Source organism: Hippichthys cyanospilos, chromosome 5, assembly GCF_059441005.1.
Source record: "Hippichthys cyanospilos isolate Australia breed blue-spotted pipefish chromosome 5, RoL_Hcya_1.0, whole genome shotgun sequence".
Taxonomy (NCBI): Eukaryota; Metazoa; Chordata; class Actinopteri; order Syngnathiformes; family Syngnathidae; genus Hippichthys; species Hippichthys cyanospilos.
Genome location: NC_142373.1, coordinates 11,562,246 through 11,580,745, shown reverse-complemented (window position 1 = coordinate 11,580,745; position 18,500 = coordinate 11,562,246). Strand labels below are relative to the sequence as shown.

The window sequence follows — 18,500 nt, the reverse complement described above, 5'->3', positions numbered from 1 at the left end:
CAAATTAATTGAAACATGAAGCAACTTAATGCTGAATAATGATGAATTGACATATTTTCAAAATGTACTCGTAAGCCTTTATTTGAAGTTTTATATGGGTGACCATTGTCGTTGCTGACTTTTTTCAGGCAGCCGAACCAGAAAGGACAAAAAAAAAAAACATTAATAAAAAATAATGGAGCATCCAGCTCACAGTTCTCAGATCCAATTTACAGTATTTACACAATTGCATTTTTCTGTGTGATTGTACTCGATATAGCACCCCAGAGCAACAACAACACCCCCCCCCCCCCCCCCCCCCCCTTCAATTGTGCTCAGATAATTCCATTACAAACAAATAGAGCCACATGACAATGACAGTGGGCTTCTTCATGCGTGTCACTTTTGGAGCAAAGCATGTTTTTCCTCTTAATTAGTAGGCCCAAGAAATTTTGTCAGAGACTGGATACAAGTTGACTTGATGGGTCACACAGTTCTGACTCATCTGCAGGCAGTGATGGGAATTGGATGTGACTCCCAGAATTTCTTCATCATGCAATGGTCCTTTTGTGTTTTCCATATTTTCATTAAATTTACTTTTTATACAGTTTATTTCTATAGCTTATTACTCATATTATTCCCCCCTTTACGAGCAAAGGTGCTGTCTTAAGTACTACATGATTTCATGTTTGGGAATTTGGGCTACTATGTCATCATTACACTAAGCAGCGTTATTTTGCTGAGTGGCACACTGGCATTCATACAGTTTACTTTTTTTTTTTAAATGATTAAAAAAAGGTTTTGATTAGCTATGGTTTATTTATCTATTTGTTTATTTACTGTATCTATTTATCCCATTCCTCAAAATCCTCACTTTAATGTCAGAATTCTAATTGAATTTAATTAATTTCATTAATTTTAATGAATTTAATGAATTTAATTTAATTTTAAAATGAAAATTATGACTTTACAGAGTTCTCCCCTTAGTCGAATTTTGACTATACTTAGAATCCTGCTTTAAAATGAGAAAAATTGAGATTTATGTAAAAAAAAAGCCAGGACTGACTTTATTCTCAGACTTTATTCTCAGAATTCTGTCTTGAAAGTCAAAAGATCAGACTATATTATTTATTTATAACGAAAGACTTCTGGATTAATTCTTGGAATTCTACTTTAAAGTCAGAAGTCTGACTTTATTCGAGCTTTAAAGTCAGATTTCTGACAATAGAATGACAATTTAGACTTTAAAATGTGAATTTTGTCTTTGAAGTTAGAATTCTTAGATGAGACTAGAAATCCTGCCAACCTTTTTTCTTTTCCTTCACGTGTTCTAATCCTCTGGCAAAAATCAATCAGTGTTAAAAAACTGCAAATATTTTTTATGTTCATTCAGCACAAAGACAATATTTTTGCTTTAACGGGACACTACAAGAACCATGTAATATAAGCTGAAATTCAGAGGATGTAGAAAATTTTAAATTTCCCCGGCCCTCAAACTGAATAATCAAAGATAATTATCAATTATTTTAACAACCGATCATTATAGTTATGAATTAGTAGTTGCAGCTCTATTTTGCTGTTTCTTTGACACCCAGGTCAGATTTATTTATGCTGTGATTCTGGAAATGAGGCCTTGAGTGGAGTACGCTGAGTCAACCTAGGATGAATCCGCGGCCTGAATCATGGCTGTAAATTCATCCCGAGTCATGCGAGTCAAAGCAAAGGCAAACCGTCTGATTGATTGGTTGACTTCTCGTTGACGCTTCCTGGTTGTGCAGACAGATGACGAGTTTACCAGCGCGTGACCCATCCACTTAGGCCCATTTTGTCCATCTACACTGCCTGGAGTCCACCCCTGCTCCACCCTGCTGATGATATAGTGGGCGTGGATTTCTGTCTGTCACCTCTCCATGTAGGAAACCTAGCCTTTGTGAAGCATCCTGTCCAGCCTCTACACTCAATTCTAAACTTGGCCGTTCAAGGCCTTTAAAGTGGCAGCTGTCTTACACTGTGAAGCCAAACGAAGACCTTTCCACACCCGTGCGAGTAGCCCCCTAACATCGCAAGCCAGATTCCTTTCCCTGGAAGGTATTCTGACCAGACGGAATCCTTAGAGCCCTACCCCCGACCCTTGAAATTCCCAGCCGTGCCGGCATGTCATCCCGTGCTGTGCCGGGCTTTAGGTTACCTCGAGCATTCTTGCCAGCCGTGAAACATGCAACCCAGTGGGCTTTTTCAAGCACCAGCCATGCAGATCAACATGCTGAATAAGAATTCTGTTGTGAAAATGGTGTCATTTCCTCCAGCTGTTGAAGCCATCTGAGAGGACTGCGTCCCCACCTCCAGCCACTCAGAAGGAAGTCAGGAAGTGAGGCGAGGATGCGAGGAAGGAAGGAAAGGAGACCAAACGGCATTCCTTTTGAATTCTGCTGCGGCCTCTTAGCTTGTAATCACCATTTACAAAATGGCCTCCCGTGAGAAATTTGAAATAACACCGTTCATATGGGCAAACGCTGCAAAGTAATCATTCGGTTCCTGGCAGCCTAATTGAAATTGATTTAGGATTGGATTGTTGTCCATGGCAGTAAATGCTTAAAACTTTTTTTTACTGCTAGTTTAGTAAATACGTATCTTTTTACAGCCGTAATGGCAATAAATGAGTGAGATTGAGAATAAGGAAAGTTTTACACGGTATTAGTAGTTGTCTGAACAAAATGTGCAGTTATGGCAGCATTTTATTATATAAATAATTACCAATCAAGCAATGAATTATACAGTAGCTGACGACGTTGCTTTTAGGCTGTTTAGTGTTTACATTTCCGGCATCTGTGACTTGACCTGCCCATTTATCAGCAAGTCGGTCAAGGCTGTGATAACCTCTCGCTAACACCCTCCTGTTGCTGTTTGCTTTAGCCTTCTATATCATCACCTGAATCTTCTATAATTAAAGCTGCTGTGTCTGTAACGATAGAGGAGAGGAGTTCACTGATCCCGTTTATTAGCTTGTGATGATGGAAAGATGCTAAACGGGAGTAAGGAGTGATGTTTGAGTGTTTTAGCAAGCTACATTTGAGTGCTCTGGTTTTCCAAGTATCGTCATGATTGGCAAATTCAAAATACAGGAGACTAAAGGCCTATGTAATCAATAATAGTGCAGAGGGCCATGAACATTAAATGATTCATATAAAATTACATTGCACAGAAAAGTTCAATACTAAGTGTACCTCAGTAATGTTTAAAAACATTTATTGTTTACATTCACTGGCATTAACAAGTGAACTTGTTTTGGCTTTGTGGCTTGGGGCGCAGGTTCATCAGTATTATAACTCTCTGCCCAATTTACCGTACAGAAACGATTTACTAGTTCTATGACCAAAAATGGCAGTTAAAAAAGAAAACTGATTGTTAAAAAACAGGGAGTTGAAATGGGTAAAACATCACTGGAAATAATACAACCACGATGACCGAAAAACAAATGTATGTCAAGGGAAAAATTTTCCAAATAAAAATTTTCTAAGAGAATGCTTGTTTAATGCCAATCAGGGCATCCTTTTTTTTTTTTTTTTTTTTTTTACTGTGCCAGTGTTCTGTCTCTGCAAAGCACAATAAATATCCATCCATTAATTTATTTTCTATCATCCCATTTCAAGCCAAGTGTGAGCTAAAACAGCTGACCCAGGGCAAGAGGCGGACTCCTTTTCTGGTCTGAGTGGGCACGAAAAAAGCAAGGAACCCTAAATTTAAAAATGTTCCTACCGAGTGTATTTGAAGAGGATAACATCATGACCAAAACCCCTAATTATCCAGTGGGAAACATTTGAGGTTGTTGCTTGCCACAGTGACGTCACAATTTTAAATCTCCTTAGTGCTGTGCTCGCTTTCTGATTAGTCATATGTTCTGTGATGCCCTTATATAGGGTTTGAGTTTGCCGTGATGCATCCGTGTCTCTTAACACCAATCCCTCCTCCCTGTGTGTATTATACTCTGAACTACAAGTCACTAAAATGCCCTTGCGCAATAATCTCCCACTTTTCCATCGACAAAAGACTTGTGTCACATTGGCAAACATTCTGGATTTGATTCTTTGCTGAAAGTGCGATATTAAAGGGGAACCCAAGGGAAAAAATATATTTGGAATACTCTTAATAGTCAGAATTCTCAAAAATGGATTTGAACTGTCGCTTTAAATTCAGTTCAAGTTTATTCTCAGGATTGTCACATCCTGTTTTTAATGTCATTTTAAAATAAGAATTTTGACTTTTAAGTCGCAATTCTCTCAAAGTATTATGATTGTTTCAGATTCTGACCTTGTGAATTCAAAATTCTCGTTTTAAATTCTGAGAATAATGTCAGAATTCAGAGATATAAATAGTTTATATAGTATATATAGTATATAGTTATAATTTCTGTACCATTTTTATAGAAGCAATGTGTAATACAGTAGTCATCAGCAAGCCAGCGAACCTAGTGAGGAGGATAGTTGGCTTTAGAAAATGGATGGGGGATGGATGTGCAATACTCCTTTTTATTTCTTATAATACTTAGCCAACTGTACAGGTGCTTTAATATTGGTCATTATTGTGGTACTTGATTTGCCAGGTATTTTCTGAGGGTTACTTTGTGCAAAAGTGTGACAGGCAACAAAAAAAGCACCTACAATTGCTTACAACTTTAATAAGCAGTTTGTAAGAGGATATAGTGTACTATGACTAGAGATGGATTCTAAAAAAAAACAGACCGGTCCTCTGCGCTTCACGACCAACCAAGGATGAATTTTCGCTAGATTTGTCTGCAGTGTATTTATCTGGGATGCTTAGCCAGAGAAAATTAAAGTTGTTGTTTACCACGGCCGCGCCTGGCACAGTAAACGACTCTTGGCCTTGACCTTGGCCGCCCTTGCCCGATCGACTCTATGAGCTAGTAATAAGAGTCCAGCTTAAATCCCTTCTCGTGCTGCAGCTTAATAATAGCTAGCCTGTGATTACTACTGTCAGCCCAGATGCTGACTTTCCCTCCGTGATTACCTGGTGGCTGAGACCATTATGGAATATGTTGTGTCTCATCGCCTTTGCCTGTACTTTTTAATTTTCCCGTGTTTATAACTTAAACAGATTACAGCGACATTTAGGGCCCTGGGGTCGGCGGAGATTGTTGTATTATCAAATATGGAGTGATTGCAGAAATTTGTCATCAATAGTTTCTTTAAATAAATAATTCCACACAAATAAAACAATCGGAGGATTTTAGAATCTCTCATATCAGTCAGTTATATCAGCCGGCTGATTAATAAAAACTGTGTTGTTTGATTCATAGTTTCATCTCCATAATATAGCCTCTCTTATCTCTCCTTTCCTTCTGTCCATGGACTTCAAATTTCATTTTTTCCAACACACTGAGACTGACAGTAGACCAGCGCTGTCAGTCGACAGTGGGGGAAGGGCCATCGAACCCGCTTGGACACAACCGCGCAGATGATCTCATGTGCACGTGGCTACTGACAAATTTGTAGGTACTTGCCAGATTGTTCTTATTGCTGCTTTCATTAATATGTGCAGTGAGATGGCTTAAAAGCAGAACAAATTGAGGTCAATATAAAAATGTTATGTATACTTATGTAGAATGCTGTGTTATGGAGATCATTCTGCCTTAAGGCCTCAGCGGGGGATATGAACGGCTGTCATCCCTCTCGACCAGGGGAAGCCCTGGTCCCCATGGGGCTCCTCCTCCTCCATTAACTAATTTCTGATCAGCTGCCTCCTCCATCATCTTTAATTCATATGTCTTCCTGCGCAGATGCCGGAGGTTGCTCTTAATCATCTGATTTGTGTCCTCGGTCAAGCAGCCTGCCCTCTGCCCACCCTCTAACTCGGCTAGATATAAAGACAGCTTGATTTAGTCTGTGTAATTTTCAGTGGCTGCTTATGTGATAAGCTCCAGTAGTATCTTGACTATTTCAATTCGTTTTGTGATTGTGATCAGAAAACCAATACATTTTCCCCTTTGGAAGTAATTAAAATGTCATGAATCCGTTCAAGCCCCCCTTATTATTTTGTAACATGTAATTAACAAAACATTAAATTTAATGAAATGAAAATTAGCAGGACTTTGCATAAGAACAGAAAACAACATGCAAAGAATCATAATATCAAAAATGTTACACCAAGACATAAAATGACATAAAATGTTTGTATTTTCTGGCAAATATGCCCATCTTCGCATTTCTTAAAATTTGTTTTTTTAATTAAAAAAAAAAAAAAGTTGCATTTAAATGGCCCCTTCATCTGGTGACTAACATCTCTTAGATTTGACCCAGTCAGATTTAAACCAAGCTCCACTCCACGAAACCTGCTTCCCATCTTGTGTTTCCTTAGTTGAGTTGGTTTTATTAGCTTTCGTTCTTTGTCATGACTTTTGATCAGATCACTTGATACTGCCTGCACTTGTGTCCCTTGTCCTGTATAAGCACTAAAAAATTTAACACTCATTCATTAGCGCTCTCCGGGTCGCTTGTTACTGTAGAAGCAGCAGAAACTGAAGCCTTTTGCCCCAAGATCACATCCATCTTCAGAGACTTAGATCACTTTTTTTTTTTGTTTCAACAGTGCTCCACGTGCACTGTGACATGCAACATGAGGAATTTAAAGTAATCTCAAAATGCAAAATGTTATTCCAACATCTGTTCACCAGAAGCAGGAGATCGGATTTACACTCCACTTGATTGCACTGATGAGTGTTCAAAAAATGGTGCCTGTGTTTAGGGAAGAATGGTCAGCTGGGCCACACCAGGTGATTTAAGTGGGGTGGGGGGGAGTATGTGTGTGTGTTTTGGGGGGGTTTGACATGTGCCCATTGTGTCCCAGCTGGTCTTTGTTTGGGATATTTCCGCCTGGTTAACTTGGAGCTTCTCTGTCAGTCAGAGGTGGCCGCCTTTGTCCTGACTTATGTGACAAGACTCTTTATGAAGGCAGCGACAAGGGGGAGGAGTTTTGAATGGACCATCTGTTGCTGAGGTGGCGTGCCGGCGTCAGGCGGGTTTTATCACAAACTTAGCGGCTATAAAAAAAAAAAGCATCTTAAACTATATAGTCTAAGCTACAGAAACCCAATAGACACATTAGACTTTAACTTCTTATCTGTCCTTTGAAGAGTCTATTAAACCAAACAACGATAAAAGATAATCAGTCTGTTTTCATGGGCTAAAATAATTTAGTGTTGAGTGGCCAAAAGAGGATTTTAATCATTTTCAGCTAAACAATGCCACTAAACGATTACTCAATCATATGAATAGTTTTCGATCAATCGATTATTTTGACATCTCTAGACTATGGCGTGAACGTTTTTGGAAAACCCAACAAGCGCTATGTTTCTTCATCATTGCCCTAATTGTTACTTTCCGTAATCAATCATCATCAAAGTCGTATCACAGCAAAAACCCGTTGGGTATTTTTGGTCAAGAGGTCATGTCAGGCTATATTATTGTTTGTCAGATTTATGCGGTTTGCACTGTTTTAGCTCAACTCCAAACCAAAGACTAATCTACAATCAAATATCACATTATTGTCAGTTCCATGTCAAGAACCATCGTGACCTTCGAAAATTAGCCGTCCAAAATGCTTTAGTGAAATGTTTTTCGCTCCTCAGCAAGTTCCAACAATATTCAGTTTGAAACACTGTGATCCTGTGATTTCCAGTTACATAAGAGCACCTGATTGTCTGTGGAATAAATCTTAATAATCTGGACCTCAGCATGAAGCGGCTTTTCTCTGAGTAGGCCGAGCTGGAACCAGGCAGAGACGGGCACTCATCATCAGTCCCCTAATAGAAGTGTGTTAATGCAACAGCACGTGCTGTAGTTACTCCAATACTTGTTTCTGCCTTTTCTTTCCCGCTTCTCGGACATTCTCCTCTTTCTAATTTACACGAGCCAGCAAACTGTTGTCCCTGGTGGTTTGTGAGAGCCCTTTTTAGCTGCGCTCCATTAGTTGTCAGAAGGGAGTTGATGGAAGTAGCTTCGGAGAGGTTGTTTTGTCTAAGCATTACTCAGAAATACAGACTGACTACTTCTGTACAGTATATATAGTATCCTACCAATTACTCCGCGTGTTTTAAAAAGCATGATGTAATGTGTTTTTCCCAGTGGATTAGAATTGTGCACACGTGGCCGCGCCTTTTAAATAGTTAATGAGGATTGATGTCGAAAAGTGGTGACCTTGTCTTGTATTAGGTTTCCAAGTGGAATCCATGCATATTGATCTGTTCGGTTTTATGCTCTGTTGGACACAATTCCCTTTTGTTCCCTGTAGCGCTGCATAATCGGGAATTCGGATGAAAATTAAAAATAGACACTCCAAGAGGTGTGGCCTTTGTGAATATATGGTCCTATACCAACACTTAGTATCGGTACTCGCCCACGCCAAACTAACCTCACTTGACTGTATAATGCAATGTCAGCATAATTACGTCTTTTTAAGCATCTTTGATTGGCATAGTTAGCAATTAAACACAGTTTCTGCTGAGATTTCTTCAACAATAAAAGTGTACCATAATATTAATGTCCACGTTATTTCGGAAGCTAAGATTTATTTTGAAGTTGGAGTCCTCACTATGTTGGTGGCACCTTACTGTGAGGCATAGCATGATCACTTGCAGTTAGCTTGACTTCTGCTTGACAGTGTATACCAAAAAAACCGAGGGGACTTGAGCTTGTTTTCCCCCTAGTTCTTTGTGGGTGCTTTTGAGGTCTCTGTTACCTCAAAAAAAAAAAAAAAAAAAAATAGAACAACGATGATGAATCACAAAGAATTCTTCTATTGACTTCCCAATGTATTGGACTAAAATGCACATTTGTTTGTGACACTAATAAATACCACGGCAGTCATCCGACAAGCATTGTCCTACATTGACTATAAGATGCTTGCCAGGCCCAAGTCTATAAATGCATCTTCCTTTGCTATGAGGAAATGACAGGCATACTTGATGATTCCTGTTATTGTGTTTGGTCGTCGCATTGTTAATTCATAAGGTTGGGAAGGCCAGGAACTCAACATTGATACGTAAACAATACTAGCAATTGTCTTACGAGAGCTAGAATTTCATTTTAAAGGATGTTCACGTATGTTTTTTATTTTTCTTGTTTGGAAAGCTGTTCAAATTTGAAAAGGTAATGCCTCGTTTAATCGAATAATGTGAATAATTAGATTACCAAAAAAATGTCACGGCAACTTTCTTGGGCTTTGTGCAAGTAGATTCTCACCGCAGTAGGCGAAAAGCAAACTCTTTGTCATCCGCACCAAAATGAATCGGCCTAAAAATGTCTGTCGTTACTGTAGGCAACTCTTTTAACTGTTTTTCTACTGTACAAAAATGATTTAGGATGCTAACGAAGTGGTGTTTGATAACGATGTTGCAGGGCTCCCGTGTGTGGTTGAAACATAAAGAGCAACTCCTCCCTTCGACCGTCAGCTCCTGTGACGACACATCACTGGTCCTCACTACTGACTATGGAAAGGTAAGAGGGCAGTGGTTATTGGGTCGGTCTGAGAGTCGTCAAATGCCTTTTTTCTTCATGATCATATTGGGTCATATCAAAATATATAGAAGGGAATTGAATATGTTTTTTTTTTCAGTACAGAAACCTCCAAATTATGTATACAAATGTAATTTGTAGCGCGTCATTGAGCATTTGGAATAAGAAATGTCAGCAATAGCGGAAACCTATTAAAACACACTTTAGAATTATTCCTTAGTGCTTCTTCACTCAGTTTTGCTTGGACAGAAACGCATGCAAACATTTCACAATATTACATGGAGATAAAGCTAGGGTTTGTTTTAAATATAGTTTCAATATCTTGAGCATTTTGGGTCAAACCAAGAGTCAGACTGTTAGTGCAGGAAGTTCACGTACGCATGTTTCATTTGCGGTTGCTGTGGGATCAACACCTTTTGTAAGCCTGTGGAGAATGAGCTTATCTGTTTGCCGTCGCATGAGCGTCTGTGTCTGGAGGAAATCCTGCTCCTCATGCTCGGAAATGGTGAGAGTGGAGTGATGATGGACATGTGAAAAATAACTTTGAAAGTAGGGTAAGAAAAAAAAGTGTTAGTGTGTGTTCTCCCCCTTATCTATTTTTTTTTTTTTTTTTGTCCAGTGACCTCTGGGTTTTTTGATGTCATTACCGATATGAAATTCTGCTACATTTGTTGTTGATTGGTTGGTTGGTTGCAGAGAGATGGGGAAATTCCGGTCCAAAAAATGAAAAACCCTGCCACAGCTTGACTTTAGTAACTGGTGCTTTGACTTAACCAGCAAGTGAACGAGCCTGATTGAGAGAAGCGCTTGTGGCTAAATCAATGTCAATGTTTTGGTATACAGTGCTACATCGCAGCTTGGTTATTGCAGCTTTACTCCATCGCAGAAATCATGACCACAACTTTATCTTTTGCAGTTTTATGTCACTGTTTTTCTTGCAATCAAATCAAATCAAAATCTTTCTTCATTTTAATGCATCCCAGCCCAAAAATAGCAATTTTCTTACCTTGCTATTTTTCTTTGTATTTCTCCAACTTTGGACCAGACAAAAAATGCATGCAGTAACACTGTACCCCAAAGAAAAGAAAATATAAAATACTCTCACACACCGTTAGGTATAACTTTTGGCTAAAATGCTGGTAAAAGTACTATTATTTTTTAACATCAGGTATCAGGACTACTTTATATGCGCCATCCTCAAAATAACAGACACACTGTTAATCCAGCTGGTGCCATCTGCCCACATAAAAGACACACACACACACAGATGGACGCACACACAGACCACAAAACCTATGAGTTTTTTGTGTACTCTTGCCTCATTCCTCTCATTCAGGTCTCAGACAATGACAAATGCTGATGTGCCGGTTAATGTGACAGCAGCTAAGTCGGGCTGTTAAAGCCCAGACACACTCCCCTCAGGAGGCTGCAAGATGAGCACTTTAGCCACCCAGCAGCACCACTGAACCCACTGGTAATGGTATAGCACCGCCTCGAGGGAGGGGGGAGGCCGGGGTAGAAACACTGCCAGGATACATTTACCAAAAGAAGCTCTGACTGACATTGCACCTGTGTGTAAAAATAGCAGAGCCCAAAACGGAACCACCGACAGACATGTAATGACTTCAAATGAGATGTTTAAATAAGAACCTTGCTATCACATTACCGCTCTTCTACTGGATACTTTTTAAAGTAATACACAAGAAAGATAAGGAAAACAAAAATCACCCAACCATCCATTTTCTTTATGTGTATCATATTCATAGTTTCTCTGCAAAGAATAATAAGTGATGAGTTTTTCTCAGTCCAATAAAACCCAAACTGTATGTTTATATTATCTGTCCTGTAGACTGTATCTACTGTCGGCTTTTCTTTACTTCAAGAAGTGTAACAAATGAGCTTCCTCTTGTGCGAACAGAGTCGTCTCATTTAGAGGTTTAAAATAGGTCACTCTGGCCCCTCGTTTTTATTAGTCAAAAGAGCCTTTATGTGAGCAATGAATGCTGGCTCACACAAACATTATAGCAACCATCTGTGATAGATCGATTATATGTTTAAGGCTCAAAAATATTACTTGGTATACAATGTAAAGCTTCTGTAAATCACCCCAAATCTTTTTACCATTTAAACACCCAATATGTCACATTACGCACATCAGTCCAAAAGCCCCACAAAGGCCATTATTTTGTTGCCTTGCCTTGAATACCCGCTGTGCACATTCAGTGAGGGTGACCCCACCTTTCTCTCTGAATATTCAGCAGAGCTCCTTGGCTCAACAAAGCAGCAAAAGCAGGGTGTGGCTTTACTGTACAGGAAACAAAAGAAGCGTTTTCTCTGGCGAAGACCTTTGAGCATTACATCAAATCCTTCATATACCATCACACGTATATTTTCATTTCTCTATTGTATTTCTGCAACACTAAGGGTACAACTTTGGCATACTTCTCACCATGCATACTATCACCAACACTCTGTTCTAGCAGGTTTATGCATGTTTGGTCAATCTTTTCAGTGCTTTGTTGTCACTCATAGTACTAGTGACACACAGTTGTCAAATAGTGCTTCATGTATTATAGTAATGTACAGAAATATAAAATCTATTAAAAACGTAATTGTTCAGAAGCACTGAAAAAAAATGTGATTTTATTTTTGGGCAATATCGCCCAGCCCTAATTACAGCACTCCTCTTGTCAACGCTAATGAGCCTGCAACTTAAACAAAGCTAATAATCTAAGATGGTCTACTGAGGCCATTAATGCAGTGAATTATTAGCCAAGAATGACGGAGAACCAAAGAAGTTGGGATGAAATGGAGGACGGTGAAACCTGAACACCCGCTTGGTTTTCTGCGACGGTCTTTAGATGTTTTTTGACGTGGAAAAACTCCCCGAGGCTTCCTGAAGCCTGCGCTGTGAAATCCGAACACAGCATTTTTAAAAGGGGATCCACAACAAAGGCAATTGAATTGAAAGAGACGTCAAGTCAAAATGATTGAGTCCATCTGTAAACTGATATGAGTAGACATTCCTGATGATACAGCCTCACAGTTGTTTATCTTGGGATTTACTTTTTGCTTTTTTTTTTTTCTCATTCCGTGCAAAATGTAAGAATGATAAGAATTTCACGGCCGGTGAAGTGGAGGGAAGTGGCTGCTGTTTCTCCATTAAGAGTCTATTTCCCAGGGATTCATAATAGCATCAGTGACACAGAGTAAGTGATCTCACTGAATGCTAAGTGACTCATGTGAAACATTCTCTTGACTGATTTGCCAGTTCAGACAGTGGGAAAAAAAAGGGTTAAATATTTACACTCAAGATGCCTGTAAATCTACTGGGCGGATTACATCATCGCACGTGCTGCCTTTCTCCCCCGAGGTCGTTGTCCTCATAACCATAATTTTCGCAAGATGACCGTTTTGTTATTGTGCTTTTGCCTCCGCTTACGCCCAATCTCCAGTAACATTCTGCGTGGAATTACTCAAACACTGGTGTGAAATAAAATATTACCTATTCAAGTCAATTTGGAATACATTGGTTCTCAGATTTCCCACACCAAGTAGTACCTAAAAAACACTTAGAATCCTCATAATAGCCAACATTACATGACATTACAATATCTAGTTGGCTTAAGTGTCAAAAATGATACAGAGGTTTTCCCTAAAAGTAGGGATGTCGCAATGAGTTTTTTTTGCACCTGAGTCACCTGATTTTGAGGATCCGCTGATAATGGAGTCCTGATTCGATAGCTCAGGACAATTATTCGGTTATCAAATCAGTTAGTGATTTCTTTGGTAATCAATTAATTTGTCGATTAATCAATGCATTTACCTAATTGTAAGAATACTTAAATATAGATTTTGTCAAGTCATTTTCCAAAAGTACAAAATTGCACTTTTTATGAGACCCCAAATTTGTTCACCCAATTGCATTGCATTGGGAAAGTTTGCAACTGATTTTCAATACTAGGTCAATAATTTATTTTAAAAACAAATATGTTTTCATAAATTGTTTTTTTTTTTAAAGAACAACATTTATCAAAATTTGACTAAAGAGGGTTCGGCCTGTCACCAGTAATATATTCTTTATCCTTTGTAAAGAAATCACATATTACTGCAGTTTGCTACTCTTCAAAAGAAGAGACAATCTTACACTATGTACAGTAAGTAATGTGTTGCACATACTGATTGGAGCAGCACAATGTTCATGGGCATTGAAGCATGAAATCATGTCGCACAAATTGTTTAATTTGTTATATTTTATTTAACTAATTTATTGCTGTATGTTTTTTGGAAGTACTATACTCTCCAATGCTAATTTTCATTGGTTACAACTCTTTGGAATTTATCTCCTCCCAAAAGAGCCACCAAAAAGCTGATACACAATCAGCCTCACTCAGCAAATTCTTTGGGCAGCCAGGTAGCACCGAGTCTGTTTGTGATGACTCGGCAGTCATCTAATCTAAAACTAAGAAGTCTGATGCCTGCTGGGATGTAAGCTAATACGCCAGAGGCCCTGGCAGTAATGCCTTGGGGGGGGGCTCACAACCCCCATCCTGTGCCTCCTTAAATCTATTTTTTTTCCTCCAATACACTTTTAATTGACAAAAAACAATTTAAAATGGAGCGGAGCGGGTCAACATATTTGCAAGCAAAATGCAAAGATAAATCTCCAATCACTGTCTGGAGTCTGATTATGTGCATTGTGTGATTCCAGGTGATCTACCTGGAGAAGGCGTCGCTAAACAAGGACACAACGTACCCAATGCACCCCAGCACCGTCCATGGAGTGGAGGACATGTCCACACTGGCAGAGCTGCACGAAGCCGCCATTATGCACAACCTCTTTCAGCGCTACCAGAGAGACAACATCTATGTAAGGAACCTTGTCGGAACATGTACAGTAGGCCCCACGTTGTCTGGCTTTCTTTACATCTATACAGATTTCATTGGAGCGCATGTTACGTTACTGATCTGCAGTGCTTCAGTAAAAATTTCCCCGGTAAAAACAAATTCTCTTTAGAGCACAAATGCCTCATACTACTTAGCATAGTAATTCATTGCTACTGTATTCACTCCACATAAACAATGCACACATGGCTAATTAATATGGTAATTTATTCACGTGTAGCTGATTTTGCTTCCATAAGCGTGCGAGGGAGCACAGGTGATGAGGATCCCTCCAAGAAGTCAGTAGGTTTAGCTAGCGAGGAATGAGGTAGGTAAATTAAGCCTTAGCTAGCTAGGCAAGATAAGTTCATGCTAAGTTAGCTAACATTATTTCTTGTGTCGAGCAAATGAATGTTAGCTTCACATAGTTGTTATCGGCCTTACGATACCAATAGTTGGTATCGTATCGTCTCTGAAAAAACATATACTGACAATTGTTACTTCTTTGTTGCAATGGGAATGCATAGCGTTTTCAATTTATGCATCCTTTCATTATGGAAGTCTATTAATAATGCAGTGCGGTTGAGGGCAAAACAATTGCTCCACTGCTTGAGTTTCTGACTGTAAAATAGGCTTTGGGTCGAATACAGTTAACAGGATCCTGAGCTTTTTAAGCCTCTTTGAACACCACAATCCAAGAATTGTATGTTTTGTGCGTAATATCCCGGAACGATGACTTACAAATACAATCCGCGAGGTACTTTAATGGCTGAATTCACAAATGTTACTAGCTCTAGTGAAGGAAGTGAAATGACGCCATGAAATTCAATCCAGCCTCAATGCCAAACCCCTAGTACTGTAATCTATTGTACTATGGATCTGGAACAAGAGCAATATCTGAAAATATGTGAATTGTCACCGTCAGAGATATGATAATTTACCTGTGTTGATTAGTATGAACCTGCGTTTTTCATGGGGGATATACTTTCTTTTTATTCTCAGCCATTTCCTCAAATTCATGGCATTTAGTTTCTTGACAGTTTTTTGACAATCACACCAGGTTTTTGTGCTTCAATAAAAAATGGATTTATAAAAAAAAATGTATACACAGTATAATAACTAAAACAACTTACCATATTTATTCCCTTTATGCCTTCAACAATAATGACATAAATTACAGCCAGAACATTTGACAGTTTTGCAACGCTTTGTCCTGTAGCAGCGATTCTCAAATGGTTGCTATGAGAAACTCTGGGGGTAAACGAAGGCATTCCGGGGAGATTTTCCAGGGTTTCTGCATATATCAGCAATTTTATTTTAATGCTAATTTCGCAACTTTTTGTCAAATTAAGAGGAAATTAATTGAAACATGAAGCAATTTTTTTTGTTGTAATAACAATTGTGTTATAGTGACTCCTTTGCAAACTGCTGTATGAATTTGTTTTTTGAAGTTTTGTACGTGACACAATTTTCCGGCTGTCGAGACAGAAATAAAACAGATGATGTTACGACACCTAATCGTTAAGATAAAAGAAAGAGTGTAAATGCTTTGAGAGACTGTTCAGAATGAGCACGCATTTTAGTGACAGAGACTCTACACGCTTCGCTTTTCAGCCAAAAGTACACGAAATATTCTAAATCAGTGCTTCCCACACAAGCGCTCTTGTCTGTTCTTTGTATCTTTGTGTTCACTCGCAGACAAACATTGGTTCGATCCTGGCAGCCGTAAATCCCTACAAGCAGATTGCGGGCCTGTACGACAGCGGCTCGGTGGACTTATACAGCAAACACCAGATGGGGGAGCTGCCGCCTCATATATTTGCCGTTGCCAACGAGTGCTACCGCTGCTTGTGGAAGAGACACGACAGCCAGTGTGTTCTCATTAGGTAATGACTGAGTGAGCCGTGCTGCTTATTCATTAACTACTCCACTCTCGGCTAAGTGTAGCTAATGCGCCTGACTTTCAATGTCGTCAGCGGGGAGAGCGGTGCTGGGAAGACTGAGAGCACCAAGTTGCTGCTCAAGTTCCTCTCAGTGATGAGCCAGAACTCTGCAGGTACGCCTCCATCGGAGAGGACCACCAGGGTGGAGCAGGCGCTCATCCAGAGCAGGTACAAAAGTTTTGGAATGATATGGAAATGGAGTCGGTTCCAAAGAAGTGGTAAATTGCGTTAATAAGTAGTAGTAGGTTGGAAGATATTGCAAATTTAAATCATTCCTTGGGAATCGTTGGTAATTTAGGCTAATTTAACAGTATACAGGAATGATTCTCAAATGGGTGTAAGTGAAAGTACTTCCGGGGTACAGGAGATTTTAACAGTGTTAAAATCACAGTGTGATTTGATGATTTTTTAATGGAATGACTTTTCAAATTAAGAGCAGATTAATTGGAACATGAAGCACGTTATTGCTAAATTGTGCTATAGTGACTCCTTTGCCAAGCGTATGTAGGGAGGGCTGAGTACCAATAGCAAGTAATGGTCTTGAACCAACACTTGGCCTAATTTCTTTTCTTTCTTTTTTTCTTCTTAGTATTTTTTTTTTTAATTCCAAAAATGATTCATGCTGATTTGGAGGTACTTGGTTGAAAAATATTTCTCAGTGTGCATGCTCCTGAAAAAATATTGAGAAGCACTGGCATCCATTAAACCCTTCAGTCCCATCATGGAAGCTTTCGGGAATGCAAAGACGGTGTACAACAACAACTCCAGTCGCTTCGGGAAGTTCATCCAGCTCCACTTTTCCCAGAACGGAAACATTCAGGGCGGCTGCATCATCGATTGTATCCTTCAACAATATTATATTATGCGTCCATGATAAACTTTAATAAATGTAAACTCACACGGATAAAAATTGTGTCTCCCTAAAGCTGAATTCTACTTTTGTTATTCTTCTTGACTTTCAATCATCAGATTTGCTGGAAAAGGTACACCCCTGTCAAAAATGTCTTCCTGCAGCTACCAGGAATCCAGGAAATAACTGATAAGAACAGTTATTCAATATTATCCTCATCATCTGCTCTCTCTTCTCAAGAACCGCGTGGTGCGTCAAAATCCGGGAGAACGAAACTACCACATCTTCTACGCGCTGTTAGCAGGGGCTGACAAAGACCACAGAGGTGGGGGGCTTTTGCCCTTCAAAAGGACCCTTGTTAAATTAGAACATGATGGAAAATCATTTATTTTTCTATGTGTTCATCATATCCGTACATGATACGTTTCATTGCTTGATTTGAACTGCTAAACCAATGAATTTTTCTATTTCTTTTCTACCTTATTCAAACGTGTTTAATTTGTAATGAAGTCCATTCTATGGCTTTTGTTGCAGATATGTACTTGTTGTCTGAGGGTCCGGAGTCATACCACTATCTCAGCCAGTCAGGCTGCGTGCAGGACGGCAGCTTGGATGACAAGCAGCTTTTTGATAGCGTCATGGTCAGTATTACACCACTGAGGGGCACTGCAACTCTTTATTAGGAGTGGATTCGTTTGATGTTCAAAATGAAGGGCCAACTCAGATGTAAAATACCTCATTTGCATAATGTTTATTATTTTTTATTTAACACTATGTACATTTGTTGTAAAATTGTAAAAAAAATGTTCAGGATCTACCACAATCTTACTATTTACTTAAACAAGTAAATAGCTCCTTATAGTTTTTTATAGTATCGCAAGCTCTCCAAAATCTCAAAATAACAACAATTTTAAAAGTTCGCTTATCTTTGTTTTAACTTCATACAAAAGCAAAGGACGCAATGTTCCCAGGTTCAGTGGAATCTCATACATTTTAAGTGATTTGTTAAAATACCAAATAGTGGCATCGATAATTCGTCCGCCTTGTAATTGATTTATATCTGATTATTTTATGAGGAAACTGAAAAATAAATATAAATATTACAGGACTCAAAATGACGCCGAAGCTCTACTTTGATATCCTCTTGCATCACCATAGCTCCTTGGCACTGAAATGTAAGGTGATGGTTCCAAAGGCGTGCTTTTCCATCAGACACAGCTTTAGTGCCATCTTGTGGCATCTTAAGGCCAAAATCTGTGTTTAAATGCCTTCAATAGTAAAGATTCAATTCTTAATTTAGTAATAATAAATTAATGG

General features: G+C 39.0%; 1 protein-coding gene across 1 annotated transcript in view; it reads left to right on the top strand.

Annotated features, from left to right (window-relative positions):
• Window positions 1-18,500, top strand: part of myo10l3 (myosin X, like 3) — a 51,502-nt gene that overhangs the window by 570 nt on the left and 32,432 nt on the right. Inside the window, exons 2-9 of the mRNA XM_088415597.1 lie at window positions 9,390-9,488; window positions 14,218-14,376; window positions 16,089-16,276; window positions 16,367-16,501; window positions 17,048-17,172; window positions 17,303-17,316; window positions 17,424-17,508; window positions 17,718-17,824. Coding sequence (XP_088271723.1) covers window positions 9,390-9,488; window positions 14,218-14,376; window positions 16,089-16,276; window positions 16,367-16,501; window positions 17,048-17,172; window positions 17,303-17,316; window positions 17,424-17,508; window positions 17,718-17,824 — 912 coding nt within the window. The remainder of the gene's footprint in view (window positions 1-9,389; window positions 9,489-14,217; window positions 14,377-16,088; window positions 16,277-16,366; window positions 16,502-17,047; window positions 17,173-17,302; window positions 17,317-17,423; window positions 17,509-17,717; window positions 17,825-18,500) is intronic.